Below are 16,387 nucleotides of genomic sequence, written 5' to 3'. Positions count from 1 at the left end.
TGTGTGGCTTGAGGCGCACCAGAGTGACGGAGGGGTAGGAGTGATAGCATGCTGTAAGGGCAGGAGAAAGAGGAACTTTCAGCCACATTTTTCCTCCCTCATCCTGGGGCATAATTTAGAGCTGCTCTACACTGTTGGCATAGCACAGATTCACACAACAGTCTTTACCCTGGGGAAATTAAGAGGGCAGAAAAGCCTGCAATAAGGCTCATTGTGAATCTCCTCACACCTAGGGAATCCTTAACTACCACTTTAAAGTACCTACCAGGATTTAGGGATGAATCTGTGCTCCAAATTCTTCCAAGTGACAGGCTTCTTCTTGCACTTTTTCCAGAGTGAAACTCTGCAGTTCATCCTAATTCAGATTGTATCATTATGCTGCGGTACCCCTATTCCCACTGCACTCCCGGTAACAGAGTGAGCAGTACCATAAACCCCTTTTGCAGCTCCTCTCATGTGTATTACTAAAGTGACAGCCTTTGCTAAAGTCACCTCTCTCCAGGGGGTCTCTCTCCTATGATTTTACTGTTTTCACATAGATCCCCAGTGGCATCCAGGCCACGCCCCTGGTCCCAGTCTCCAGCCATATGTTACCATGACGGCCCCTGCTGCGTATGGCACCTGTAAGACTTTTCCCTCCTGGAGCCTGTGGCCAGTCATGGATTAACATGACTCAAAAAGCAGTTTCTCCAAAACAAGCATACTGTTTACTCCATCCAAGGCATGCAGCCAGGAAAGCTAAGGATAAAGCACACATCTAGTCTAAGCACATCTGTTCAGTCACGGCTACATGCGATCCTTTCTTTGCATGCTTTGGTAGTTCCCACTTAGTCCATCTACCTCTATCTCTAGGCCAAGAGACATTGATTGTCTTCTTGCCTTTTCTCCGTTGTGTATCTCTCATTCCCAGCAGCTCTTGGCTACATCCTGACTATCTCCAAAATGGGTTCTTTAATGCTTTGGTGCCTTTTTTAATTTTGTAACCAGGCCTGGGAAAGTTAACTTGCCAACATGGCGAAAACCAGGCAGGTATGTGTTTCTGAACTGATAGCTCTTTATTGTTTTCTTAAGGACCCTAATATTCCCTCTGATGGCACCTTCTCTCTATCACTGTTTTTTTTCCCGTAAACACCTCCTTTAATTGAATTCTAGGCAGTCATAAAGGATATTATCAAGCAAGTAAACTGAGATGCATGTGATATTTTTTTAAATATTCACCATAGCAGTTTAAATACCACTAAACCAGTGTCAGGAGAATTGGGGAATTTGTGCCCACTCACAAGGCAGAAGTTGTTGGTGAGGTCACTCCAGCTATTGTTGTGGAATAAAAGTGACCAGAGTAGAGGAATGGACAAACATTCACTTGGAGCAGTTTCACATTTAGCAAACTTTAACCCTGCTTCACCCAGGGTTAAAGGTGGGGTGACTTAGGTCACTTGTATTGCTACAGACTCATGTACACATAGAAACTGGAGCATAACAGCTGCTGTGCACTCCTGAGTAGCAGCTCCCCCTCCCCTCCTGAAATTGCCCAAGTGAACTTTGTCCATGGCCTAGTTTTATCACTGACATGAATAGCTGTTGACTGTGTTCTGATTGGTTGAAAGAATCTATTTCTGTTACCTATTAGCTATTAATATAACATCCATCACCTGTAGTAAAAGAGTCATTCACTAATGAATTTAGCTTCACAAGGGCCCTTCAGGGCAACTCAAACCCACAAAGCCTAGTGGCTAGATTTTTCACAAACAGCTCATCACACACAATAAGGTGGGGTTCTCAAACAGCTTGGCTCTCTCTTATTCACTATAATAAGCGATGAGCTCTTTTGGAAATATGTCCCCAGCTGCAGGTGCTGAGCACTTGAAAATCTGGCTCCTAGTGGCTGGTTCAAAGTCATTCTTTTTATTCATAATAGTAAGCAGCTCTTGCTCCGTTAATTAAAAGGTCTTTCCACATGCAGTAGAGATCAAAATGAGTTTCAGAATAATTTTGAAGACTTGTAGAAGCCTGAATTCCAGCACTTCTTCTCATGTTTTATTTTCAGTGACAAGAGGCATCTACCAGAAATAACTCCTTCCAGTTAACATGTCCTGGTGCAAGATACTGGCATTCAGTATCACATGCCATCTCAAACCATCTGTAAAAATAGTTCCTAGCCCCACTGTACCATTAAATCTCTGAATCTCCCTCTAGTGTGGGTTAGCTATCACTGAGAAAGAATATATAAAAGAGGAAGATCAAAACATGATATTGTCATGGATGTTTTGATTATTTTAATACTAATAATACTCCGTAGTCCTAAGATTTCCTTTTATTTTGGGATCTCAAAGCACTCACTAGGTCTCACAACTAATCTATGAAGTAGGTAAGTCTGGTTATAAAACTGCTTCTGTTCCCACTGACTTCAGTCGGCCAACTGTTGTGCTTTATATGTATCCTGAAGAAAGGTAAAAATGAAACACACAGGGTGACATTCTGTTCTTCTGTGCATGCCTAAGTGACCAGATCTAGTCATCCACATCCCAAAAATGCCATCTACATCCAGGCTGGCACTCTGTCCTTACATAAGTTTGTAGCCATTCATGTGTGTAGGAATAGATTGCCAGCCTGTGTGTAAGTGGCACTTTTGGGAAATAAGACAATCAAATCTGATCATCTAGGTATATGTACAGATGTTCCTGGTGCCTAATCCACAATCACACAGCTTGCTTTAAACTGTGATTATAGATCAGGTCCCACTTGTGCACACGTTTGCTGGTGCCAGGAGCTGTCCCAGGAACATGATCTAAGTAATTTGGGATTGGGGGGGAGGGGCGGACAGGATCAGAAAAGGCTAGTGAGCCTGGAGAGGGTTGTCCATCCAGGATGCGGGGGTTGGAGACCTAAAAATCATGGTTGAAGGTAGGAAAAGCAGGGCCTCATGGCTGGGATGACCAGCTGGGCTTTCCCAGCCTAGGAGCTGTGCTCCAAATGTCTACACACATTCGGTTGATTGGGCTAACCCATGCCTGATGTAATTTAGTGCACCCCCTCAGCTATAATAAGTTAGATCAGACTTGCCATATTTTTAACCTCCGCAAATATATGTACAGTTTGGCCCTTAGGTTGACCTAACACAATCAAAGTGTAAAGTCTGCAAGTATCCTAGGTGTCCGAATCAGTATCAGATTTTAATCCAAGACGAAGAAGTCTTTCCTTGTACTCCTCTTCCCTCTCTGTACAATGAAATGCATGATATAGCCTTATAATATAAAGCCAGAGCAAAAAAGAACTCAGTTTTACTCCCTATACTTCAGAGAGTTTTGAGCATCTTTTTCACTTTCGACATTATTAACTTAAAAAAATTATAATAAGAGTTTGCTTCCCAAATAAAAATATTTCAAGATCCACAGTCTATCAACAACCAAGTCTAAAAGGTCAAATATTTCAAGTCAGGTCACTGCAGTTTACGTGCTTAGACTTGGTCTTTTAATGTCACACTTTCTAATATGATCAAATTTTAGAACACAAGGAAATTGTGAAGCCAACTTACAGATTTCCATCTTTCTGACTGGTATCTATCCTTAGTAATATTTTTCCATTCCTTTATGGTAGTCCCAACAGAGCAAGTAGTACAGAAAAGTTTACTTGTAAAAACTTTGGGTTTCTGAAACAGTACCAAAATGACCCACATCAGACATTTTTATATCAGTTCCTTTGAGTCTTTCAGTCCTCTATTTAATCTATTATTTCATACCTAATTATTGAAATATGCAATTCAATATTAAAATGATTAAAATATATGTCTGTAGTCCGAGAGGAAAATTATTAGTACAGTTCACAGGCACAGAACAGTGATTTGCAGGAGTGTATTTTTTTGTAAAGACTGCCATCTCGTGGGAAGTCCACTCATCACATGGGCATAATGGTGCCTACACATCAGACACATCATACTTCCAGAACCTCTGCATATCTGTTGTTACCTGTCATAAGATTCCAGTGACAGCACATTTTTGTTTCCAAAATATCTCTCTACAATAATAATTCCTTAGATATGGAAAATAGGCAGCATTTATAAACCTCGAAGCATGTTGGCTCTTGTTTTGGGCCTAGATCCTGACCCTATTGACATCAATGCCAAAACATCAATTGAATCCAGCAGAACAAGGCTCTGTCCCATTGTGCACATAAAATTAATATATTTGGTCAAGTTACCATTGATGTTCAGTAATTTCCCTTGATATATACTGTATTCCATTTGAATTGCTGTTTAACTTGATTTTTCTAGTGAGCTGTTTCCATTTATGCACACAGCTATTCATTGCTTAATATTGCTTAATATTTTATGATCTCCTTAAAGCAATTAATCTTGCATCTGACCTCTAGAATTAAAATAGATTTCTTACTGATTAAAATTATATAATTTGGCATGAATCTCTGTTTCATAGACCTAGCTAAAGTTCAGTGGTTTATGCAAATTTCTATTGTTGAAAAAGAAGTCCTGTGTAATCAGAAATTAGACTGACAAATGGAGAATCATTTAATTAATGAGAATAAAGCAATCATTCTGCATGTTTCGGTCTATTACTAACTGAACAAAATGGAGAAAAATAGAAGTCCTCACGGCTTAGAGCTGCCACTGAGGAAAACAAACCATTCTGCTCCCAGATTTCTATTCCATTACTGCCTTATGCAGCTGGCATTTAGTAATTCACAAAGACAAATGGACACATGCCAAAATGCTTGAACCTGGGTGCTGAAACTAGACTCTTAAATCCATGTATAGGGACCTAAGTAGAAGTGGTCTGATTATCAGGAAAAAAATGTGCACATGTTCTTCCCATTAACTTAACAAACATGAATTCCCTTGGTGAAGAAACAATATAGGGCCAATGTACACGTCCCTATGTGACCTCCTTCTATCCAGTACTCCTGATTTGGGACAGGAAGGAAAGTTTCTTTAGCAGTAGCAGGACTAGGGTGGGGTGAGTGGGGCACCAGGATCCCTCTCACCACAGCAGAAGTTCCTGCCATAGGAACTGTGCAGCACTGCACCAGTCAGTGTATCTGCAGGGTGTGGGGGGCATGAGTGAATTGGCACTTGTCCTCCTCTCTTGAAGCCTTTGCATCAGTGGGGAAAGTCCTGATCTGCCCCTTGTCAACCATAACAGCTGGGCAGCACAGTACCACACCAAACAATGTATCTGGGAAGCAGGGGAGTGCAGGGTGGGATAAACAGAATGGTGCTCCCCTTCAGCGAGCCTTTGCCAAAGTGGACGTAGGCCTGCTCCCAATGTGTATGTATCAGGTTGGGACAGCGAGGTGGGAGGGAGCCACAGGGCAAGTGGGACACCAGGATCCATTCCAAAAAACCCCAGCCACAGGAAAGCTGACTCCGCTGACACTGAGCAGTGGCAGCAGCAGTCCGATCAGGTAAGACTTCCTTTCCCTTCACCCATGTCATACCTCTTCCCTCCCACATCTACCATAGTCAGCATATCCTGCCCCTGCCCACCCCAGCCATTCAGTGATTTCACCATGCCATTGTTCTTCAGTGCTGAGCACTACAGAGATTCCAGGTTGGTTGTAGTAGCCTTGCCATCTATAAGATATTCCAGGGTAAGGCTGCTGTAAAGCTGCTTCCTAGACAACTCAGAAACAAGAGAAAGCATTTATGCCTTATAACTACCACTGATCTTTCTCTCCTGGGCTGTGTCTTCTGTGTGACATGCCCCCTTGAAGCTGTTACAGAGACTATCCTTCACTATTCTTTAATCAGCAAACAGTATAAACAAGTTCACTGTACTGATTTATCCCCAGAAATACCTGCCTTGTCTCTCAGGATATCCTCCCAGAGCCAAATCTTCCTTTCTTAAAGCCCTGAATTGGAGTACATTCTGCATACTTCAGGTGTACTCATTGTCAAAAGACTGAAAACTCCATCCAGAGCCATTTCTGGAACAACCTCTCCCATCAAAATCCCCAGCCCATGGACTGGCTCATTGGAGTCTGCTACTGCTCTTGGGTTTCATTCATGATAGTGCTATCTGGGGGGTTATGAGAACTGTTGTACACAGAGCATTTGGGGGAATTAGGCCTATACGATTTTTCTCTTTTACTTTTTAGTACAAGAATCATACTTGATGTATTACCTAGCTCTAAATGAAAAAAGTCTCAGAATGACTTAGCTGTGCTTTTTTAAATTTTTTTTATATTCAGTTTCAGATGTTTATGCAAGTCAATCTGTTTTCCTGTCAGCATTTAAAAAAAAACCCCAAGACAGATCATTTATGTGTGTGGGGGGAGGGGGAAGACCCATTTTATTTTTACCACTTTTAGAAAGCAATTCCTAATTTGATTATTTTAATTACTCAAATGCTCTTATTTGATACTCCAGACACATGTACTTGGTTTGTAAAAACATGTATCTACAATTCATTTGGATCAACAAACACCAAAAAGACATGTCAAACATAAAATTCTCTTCTTTAAATCTATTCATGCCACATCTTCCCTTTCAGAGAAGCCTGGCAAAATATATATGCCATTATATAAACAATAAATTCATACATAGTTACAACAGTAAATCAATCACACATCAAATAATCTTTCCCTGAAAATCCCCTGGCACCTCTCATCTCCCATTTAACTTTAAAGGTGTTAACTCAAGAATTATAGATGATTGCAGCTGACACGATATCATTCAGGAAAGAAAGGGTTGTCTCTAAGGACATGAACAGACAAACAAGTTGCTGAAGGCAGGAGTTTACTGGTATCCTAACAGGAGCATAAGAAGGATATTATAGCCATGATGGTCTAGAAATTATGAGGGGTAAGGATTTCTTAGGTTGATATATTTTACTGAACCAACTGTGTAGTTGAGATGCAGTTAGACAAGTTTTCAAATGCAAGACATTTTTCCTTAGGTCTCTGATCAAAGGGAGCTAGGCACAGCATGGGAAAAAATGGAAGAAAGGAGGGGGTGAAAGAAAGAAGCATAACTTACAATGTACACTACCACAGGTGTTCAATATGTCTGCTATTCATACCATGACATTCATCTGTCATAACAGAGAAAAATAGAGCATTCTACATGTGAGTACTTGTTTTAGACACCCTGTTTATTAGAAATCTGATGGAAAAAAACATATTTGGAACTTCTACTGAGGGGAATGAAAAGAAGACAAAGTATCTAACGTAAGCCTCAGTCGGTAATCTGATGTTCTGTGCTTTCTCCTCAAGGATTCTAGAACTACAGCAGAACGGAGACATGGATATACTGAAGCATAAGTGGTGGCCCAGAAACGGTCAATGTGATCTGTATTCGTCAGTGGACACCAAACAGAAAGGAAGTGCTCTGGACATAAAGAGTTTTTCAGGTGTTTTTTGTATCCTGGCTGCTGGGATTGTCCTTTCCTGTCTCATTGCAATGTTGGAAACATGGTGGAATAAAAGGAAAGGCTCCCGTGTCCCTTCAAAAGAGGTATTAAAGGCTTTTATTTCATCTGGAATATTTTCATGCTGCTCCATTAGTGGGGGATACTGCTAGTCATGTTATATTTATAGCATTAGATGTGGAAGGAAAACACAGGATATGAAAAGGAAAACAAAAATAAATGCAGTACATTGATAGTGTATAAATATGTGGCTGTTCATAGATGGATAGTACATTATGAATACAGCTGTGATTCATACATTATATTTGTTTATTTGGATAAGATTGAGGTTCAGCCAATGAGTTTGAAAAGTCACTCATTGTTACATGCAAAATATATCCCCGAGGTGCCTTGGCTAAGATTTTCAAAAACAGGTTTCTAAAGTTAATATCCTAAACCCATATTTCAGTTCCTAAATAAATTCCACCTGATTTTTCTTAAAGGAATTAAGCAGTTGCAGTTCCTATTGACTATAGTTCTTATTATCTATCTTAAAATCAGTAGGAAGGTGGTCATCTTATTTAGAAGCCTGAATATGGATGCTCTTTAAAAAAATTTAACCAGTGAAATCAGTTCCTGGGGACTTCAGCTCATATCATCTCACACCAGGGCTCCATTTAGTTTTATCTGTCTATGGATATATAATGTTTTCTGCACTATGGAAACCCAGGTATCTCATTACCAGCCCTCTGAACCTTATACATTCTTATTATAACAAATTTCTTACCTTGGTAATTAAATGTTTAGCTCCAGAGAACACTGGATATAGCAACACCAGATAAAGTTTTGTTAAAATGTACTGGGTAGATATTCCCAGTGCAGGACCCACTGGGCCCATCAACATGAGATGCTACTGTGCAGTCATTACTGCACCTTTATTTAGTACTTGTATTAGCAGGTACTAAATAAATGTGCAGTAGAGTTACTGCACAGTAGCACCAGCAAGTGTCTTTTAGGTAATGCTACTGCGAAGTAGCCTAATAATACTATGCAATAGCATATTAGTACTGTCCATGCTGTGACACACTACTGTACAGTGTTTTTTGGCTACTGCAGAGTCATCATCTCATGTAGACGTGCCCCATGATGATATGCAAGGTATCATTCTCAGTTTTATCTTTTCTGTCTACATAGCTGGGAGACCTGTTGAAGGCTATTGCTGTGAGTTTCTGTGTGATAGTTTTGACCTTGCCTGCAGTTTCTTTGATATTCAAGTGCCCTGCCAATATACTGTTGTATAATCCAGAAGGATTAATTACTCTCCCAAATTAGACAGCCCTGGTATTGATATTTAAATATTTAGAAAGTCATTTTTAAAAACTCTCTGCTTTTAAATTGTATTTTTCTGGAATGAGAATCAGCCACCAACAAATGGTTAAATGCTACTACATATCAGATTATCATTTAACCCAAACTTTAAGAAATTTCAGATTTTATATTTATTGGGTCCAAAAAATACATAAAAGAAAAGAAAGAAGCCGATAGATAGATAGATAGATAGATAGATAGATAGATAGATAGATAGATAGATAGATAGATAGATAGATAGATAGATGTTTCTCTTGCTTTATGCTGTACATGCAATCCTGGAAAATGGCACAAAACTCGAATATGCATAAAGAACCCACTTTACAATGTGACAAACAGGCATATGTTCCAAGACTTCAACTGTACTGACCTCCAGACCCATTTCTACCACTTTTACAAAACAATGTTGGTACTCACCAACAGCAAACAGTACACACAAGCACAGGGCACTGTCATAATGGGGGTGGCAACTGCAGAAACACATGTTGCAAACAACGAGCGAGGAGCACAGATCCATGCAGGAGACTATATTTTTGTGCATGTCACTCCCACAATGCACTGCACAAAGCAGCTGACTGTGGGTTTCCACCACAGCGATCACATAAGAGTGAATTTACCTCACATATACTGAATTTTTCGTATAAAAAGGGTCATCACATAAGAGTGAATTCACACATACAGAACCCGCATAAAGCAAAGGAAACCTGTAGATAGATAGATAGATGATCATGCTGTATATTTCAGATGTTCTGCAGGAAACTTAAATTGTGATTTCCTCAGACATTATAACTTGGCCTCTTTATACTGCCATATACTGGCGTGGCTTTAAATTTATAGTTTCATAGTTTCTAGGGTCGGAAGGGACCTGAGCAGATCATCTAGTCCGACCCCCTGCAATGGCAGGAAAGAGTACTGGGGTCAAACGACCCCAGCAAGGTGTTCATCTAACCTCTTCTTAAAAACCCCCAGGGTAGGAGCCTGCACCACTTCTCTTGGAAGTTGGTTCCCAACCCTAGCCGCCCTGACCGTGAAATAGCGCCTTTTGATGTCTAACCTAAACCTACCCTCTGCCAGCTTGTGACCGTTATTCCTGGTCACTCCTGGCTGTGCTCGGGGGAACAGTGACTCCCCCAGTGCCTGCTGATCCCCCCTGACTAGTTTATAACAGGCCACAAGATCCCCCCTCAGCCTTCTCTTTTGGAGGCTGAACAGGTTCAGGTCCCGTAGCCTCTCCTCATAGGGCCTGCCCTGCTGTCCCCTGATCATGCGAGTGGCCCTCCTCTGGACCCTCTCCATGCTGTCCACATCCCTCTTGAAGTGCGGCGCCCAGAACTGGACGCAGTACTCCAACTGCGGCCTGACCAGTGCCGCATAAAGGGGGAGGATCACCTCTCTGGACCTGCTTGAGATGCATCTGTGGATGCATGACAAGGTACGGTTGGCCTTCCTAACTGCCTCCCCACACTGCCGACCCATGTTCATCTTGGAGTCAATGATGACTCCAAGATCCTTTTCCGCCTCCGTGCTGACAAGAGGGGAGTTCCCCAACCTGTAGGTATGGTGCCGGTTGTTCCTCCCCAGGTGCATCACCTTGCACTTGTCTGTGTTGAAACCCATCCTATTCTCATCCGCCCACCCTTGTAACCTGTCTAGGTCAGATTGTAGCCTGTTGCTTCCTTCTAGCGTGCCCACGTCCCCCCACATCTTAATGTCATCAGCAAATTTGAACAGGGTGCTTTTTACCCCCTCATCCAAATCACTGATGAAGATGTTGAACAGCGCGGGCCCGAGGACCGAGCCCTGCCGAACCCCACTGCACACGTCCTTCCAGGTTGAGAAGGACCTGTCCACTACCACCCTCTGGGTGCAGCCCTCCAGCCAGTTGGCAACCCATTTGACTGTGTGGGTGTCTACGCCACAACCCCCCAGTTTCTTAATGAGAACGGGGTGAGAGACAGTGTCAAAAGCCTTCCGGAAGTTCAGGAAGACTATGTCCACTGCTACCCCTGCATCTAATGATCTTAAAGCTGAATTGAAAAGCTTGACTCAAAACTGACTTAAGCATGGACATACGTGCTGAGTGTCTGCACTATCCATGCTGTGGGCTCATTTGGAAATACATCTTAACTAACTTTCTTAAAATTCATTTTAGCTTCCCTGAAATCCACTGGCTCTTCCAGGGTACTAGTCCAGAATCGGGGGGTCAGATTGGGCCAGTTTGTGGTCAGCAAGCCAGCCCTTTTTCCTGGTGGCTGCCATCTTGTGCTCCAGAATCCAAGCACTTATGGTTGCAAAGATAACCTTTCAGTCATGTACCAGAAGTAACCCATTCAGTGATGTCTGCCTGAGTCTGCAGACAACCTTAAACAATAGCTCTGGGAGAAGTATGAACTGCCCCAGTAATCTCAATGGGATGTTGACTCTGAAGCCTGATGATAATTTAAATGTGAACACTGATGAATATTTCACTCCTGATCAAAACACACAAGAGAGAAGAGGAATGATCATATTATGGAGATATGCACAATCTTACTGTGAGTGGGTCTTATTTTGGTGTATTGAATGGGTGGAGTCTGGGTCATGGGTGGACCATGGGAGAATACCAATATTTTTTTTTTTTTTTAAATCTGACCCTACCCTTAAACATTTCATTCTGGGATGTGATTAATAACAGAAGAGTCAGCTGTATTGCTAAAGTGACTCCCAGAGGCTCAGATAAATTGCAATATATCTACAGTATATCTACAGTAATAAATGTAAAATATATTACAGTATATCTACAGTAATAAATGTAAAATATTTCCTTCATTGGTATTTTAAATTATAAGGTATTTTTATACTGCTTAAATTTCAAAAGAAAAATAAAGAAACATTGAACACTGTGCCACGGAGGCAAAATCAAGACTTAAACAGCAAGACTGAGCCTCTATGTCTCCATCTATATTCTTACCTGGTCCTTAATATCATAGTCTCTGATAATCTCCCAAGCCTATAGGAGAAATACCTTGACTAATTAATTTGATTTTAGTTTTGTTTGCTTGTTTATGTTTGTGCATACGTGAGTGGCATAGCTGTATGTCTATGTAAGTTTCTGTGCGTGCAAATTATAGATGGAAAGCTAGGTCGAGATGAACTCATGTTTTGTGCTCAGAGTGATAAGGTCTATAGCCAGTTTTATTTCATGCAGGATAGTTGAAATCTAATTCCTCTTCCACTCCCAAGACTCCCCCTGCTGGCTAAGAGTCTCACTGTTCAGGTGGAACACAGTTGCTTTGGGAGGTCACAGAACCAAAGGGCATCTCTCAGATTGCTAAAATAGTGGAGGGCTTCAAATGACAGATTCTGAACTGGACTCTGTTCCATGGGGTGCCAGGGCACAGATTTGTAAATCAGTGTTGCTAGCCAGATTAATTACTAAATTTTGTTTTAGATGGAGTTTTTCAAGATTCATGATTTTGATTTTACTCCTAGTTAATAGAATGGCTTTAAAGACTGAGGACAAAAGGAGTCTTCTCATTGATTCAGTGAGCTTTGAATCAGACCTAGAATGAGTTATAGTAATCAAGCTTGGAGGTCATAAATGCACTACTATGGGACCATACAATTACTGTCTGTGAGGCTGTAGAATGCTGCATTGGGAGATATCTCTGGGGGCCTGGAAGAGTCAATAGATTTTACAGAGCCTTAAATAAATTTTAACAAAGTTTGGTTGAAATTTTATTTTTGTAGTCCAACAAATGAACTGTGTCCCCTGTTTAAAAGAGACATCCCTCACATATTTTATGCTTAACACAGCTTTGAGTTAAGGTTTTTAGTTCAGTGTTAATATGTGTGCACAACATAGATGATTTACAATTACAATGGGACCCATGGCTATGTATTTTTTGACCTCTGTGCTTTTAAATTCTCAACTATGACACAAATCTTTCAAATTCTGTAAGGGGAGACATTTAAGGAAGAACAAGGGTAGAATGGAGTGATCACACATCAGCATAAATACTATGGGCCTCATTCTCCCTTCACCCACACCAGTATATTTCTACCAAAGCCAGTGGAGTTGATCCACTATAAGCAAAAAGAGAATCAAACCCACTGTAGGCATTACAACTCAATCTCACTTTATGTACTCCATTCTAATATAATGTACATGAACCACAAGTATTCTGGGTGGAAGTTCAGCTTTTGTTCTATTTTGACTAATACAGAGAAAAATCAGTCCTGTAAGATGTTAGTCCATTAGCCCTGCCAGTTATCCCCTGTTGATGAAGGGGATAATCTTGTTCTTCAAAGGCTCCCATTTTGAAGCTCAAATTTAGTGATCGTTATGAAATTTAAGGACAGCTGGCATCACCCCAGCCATCTAAGGTGACACTTCATCTTCATTATATAAAGATCATTTTCACCAAGCTGTCATTAGTCTAAATGACACACAATCTGCCTCCAAACCTGCAGTTTCATGATAAGTACGTATTTGTATCACGTACAGGTTTGCACTTCAGATGCTGGGTTTGAAGATAGATGTATTATAATGGTAAAGTGCACCTGTGTTCCTTCCAATCCATGCAGCTTCCATCAGTGAGAATTATTTACCATTGATATTTATACCTGAACTCAGCTGTTATCTAACTAACATGAAGCTTTAGTTAATAATATGTCATGTTTTCTGAAGAGATCTGATTCCACAATGAAGCATCAATCCAACAAAAAGTGGCAACGATGAGTGGTACATATTTTTTCTTCTTCTCCAGGATGACAAGGAAATTGACCTGGAACACCTTCACAGACGTGTGAACAGCCTCTGCACAGATGATGACAGCCCCCATAAACAGTTTTCCACCTCATCAATTGATTTGACCCCACTGGACATTGACACTTTGCCCACACGCCAAGCACTGGAGCAAATCAGTGACTTCAGAAACACTCACATCACCACGACAACCTTCATACCAGAACAGATCCAGACTCTTAGCCGTACTCTGTCTGCTAAAGCCGCTTCTGGTTTCTCATTTGGCAACGTACCTGAGCACCGAACTGGCCCTTTTAGGCATAGGGCACCTAATGGGGGGTTTTTCAGAAGTCCCATCAAAACAATGTCATCTATCCCATACCAACCAACTCCTACTCTGGGGCTCAATATTGGCAGTGATCCAGATCGAGGCACCTCCATCTGAGCATCAAACCAAGTTTTGTCACTCTTTCTTTCTAGGACTCCCTTTGCAAGGAGCAGCTGTAATATTGTGGGACTAACATGGATGTAACTTTTTTAAAAAAATCAAGATTATTAGTAACAACTTACTATTTTTCCTTCCCTTCCTGCTTTATCTGTCTCTGTCTCCTCCTCTCTCTCTGTCCCTCCTATCTTTAAGTCTTTAGTCACCAGTTCCTTTTAAAGAAAATCATCACACAAGTTTTCTAGTAGCATATTTTCCATATACTTTAAGTATAGGAAATGTGCAGTGAATAATGCATAAAAGACAAAGGGTTACTGCACGGAACAGCCTTTATGTTCTCCCCCACCACACTGTTTTATTTTTTTATATAATTGCAATAATTTCAACCTTTACATTTGTTCTGCTGCATTCATTCAGTGCTCCGCTGCTGTGTGTGTCCTTTTAACTGTGGACCAAAGGCAAACCCTGCAATGTAAAAAACAAAAACAAAAAAAGAAAAAAAGAAAAAGATAAAAAGGGGGGAAAAAAGAGAAAAAGAATAAAAATACCATTCAGGCCACATAATATGAGAATGCAATTTTGTAGGACTACAAAAAGCCATTACTATGCCAGTAAAAGACTACAGTTAAATCTACTTTTGCACTGCAACAGTGCATATGATCTTTATGTGATTGTACAGTGTTAAAAGTTTTTCTTATGTACAGTAAACTGTATCATATGGCAGAAGCCTATGTTGTGTTAAATAAATTAGTATCTCATACATATATATATATACATATATACATAGGTATGTATATATATATATACATGTATATATATCTATAAAATGGCAGCCGTTGCTATTGCAATTCATTTAATAAAGCTTTAGTAAAAACGTGTTGTATACAGGAAAGATGTACAGTGCAGGGGGTCTTTTCATTTAGAAAAGACAGGTTGCTTTAATGTTATTCTGACTTGCGTTGTTTGCCAACAGAGCATATTTTATACTTTTTTATTAGAACATCCAGGGCAATTTAATGTTTGTACCTAGATGTAACTCATTTGATTAGGTTTTGCATTGGCTACTCGTAGTGTATAAGGTTAGCCTTAATAATTTTACTTTTAATTAATTAGACAAATGGAAATCTCTTTTAGGTAAAACACATCCATGAACAACTATAATATAGCTCTAGAGCTGTTTAAATATAGATCATTGAAGGCTAATAAATTATCTTCCAGATCCGTACAGTTAATCAATATAGTAATGGCGTTAGTGGGGAAAAAAGCCCTTGAGAAATATTGATGTGGCCTTAATTACAGTCATATATTATTCTAAGAAAAAAACAAATAAAGAAGCACTTGTTTTAACCCTTATTATATTCAGTTATATTAGAAGAGCTATGTATTTTTACATTAGTGCCAACTGTATAGAGCAATGAGAAGAACAGCAGTGAGAGAAAAAACAGTGCCTGCTTTAGCACAGGTTTTTAAAAGTAACACTCTTACTTGTTAGAAATGTAGAATGAGCTTTCAGTTTGTAATCCTTAAAACTAAAAATGTGGTTAAGTAGAAAGCAAGCAATTTATCCTGTGTGGGTTTTTTGTTTTGTTTTGTTTATTTGGTTTTTTTGTTGTTGTTGTTTTTAAATGCACCATACACTTATTTTAACCTAACTCATTCTGTGGCTAGAATTGATATATAAAATCAGCCTATGTGATTTGCTTTAGGATAAATTAAAAGGTATATTCTTCAGATCTATTCTATTTTGATGCTAATTCTGTTCTGGGGGAGCATCTTGTACTGTCACTGTTTTTGTACTAAATCTTCAAATATTGTCTACTGTGTAAGGCAGAACAATTTCTTATCATGCAAAAGGCCATTTTGTTTCCAGGGTAGCAAGTGTCTAAAAGCATGCACAACTTGTTTCCCCTTGTACTATCCATGAACTCATACACAACTCTGATTAAAAAAAAATAAATTTATTTACAACAAGCTATGTAGGGACAAACCAGATGTTGCAGTGATTTTAGCTATAAACAAACTGTTAAACATGTACAATATTTAAAATAGGCCTATTTTGATGTGTTGCCTATTATACAGATACACAAAACACTTTTTGGAGGCCTCAGTTACAAGTGGCAGAGCTTTCTGTGTATAATTTGTCTAAATAATTTGTCTAATAAAATTGTTTTCTAAACTCGTTTTCCCTCCTACGTAAGTCCTAACTAACATGAACATTTCAAACTATGTGCAATTTCCCATTCTAGGCATGTATTTGTGAACATCTTAACCCTGGTGCATAGCATAGAATCTCATCCTGAGAATGTACAGAATCCAGCACAATGTAAGCAATCTTAGCCTGCCTGATTCTGGGCTGCAGCAAGATTGACATTGGTGCTCACCATAACTTAGACAGCCCTGGGTAACCATCTGAGTTATGATAGCCTCCTCAGGTTACCCAGAATCTCCTCAGCTCTTCATTCTGAAGTTCTACTCCCAGAATACCACCTA

At 39.9% G+C, this 16,387-nt stretch overlaps 1 protein-coding gene across 1 annotated transcript in view; it reads left to right on the top strand.

Moving 5' to 3' along the window:
* Nucleotides 1-16,073, top strand: part of GRID2 (glutamate ionotropic receptor delta type subunit 2) — a 1,321,020-nt gene extending 1,304,947 nt beyond the window's left edge. The window contains exons 14-15 of the mRNA XM_019526356.1: nt 7,225-7,465; nt 13,475-16,073. Of these exons, the coding sequence (XP_019381901.1) occupies nt 7,225-7,465; nt 13,475-13,897 (664 nt within the window). The 3' untranslated portion in view covers nt 13,898-16,073. The remainder of the gene's footprint in view (nt 1-7,224; nt 7,466-13,474) is intronic.
* Nucleotides 16,074-16,387: the final 314 nt, after the last annotated feature.

This window comes from Gavialis gangeticus, unplaced genomic scaffold (assembly GCF_001723915.1).
Source record: "Gavialis gangeticus isolate Ggan-Ray unplaced genomic scaffold, GavGan_comp1, whole genome shotgun sequence".
Lineage (NCBI taxonomy): Eukaryota > Metazoa > Chordata > Crocodylia > Gavialidae > Gavialis > Gavialis gangeticus.
This window is presented reverse-complemented; position numbering and strand designations above follow the sequence as displayed.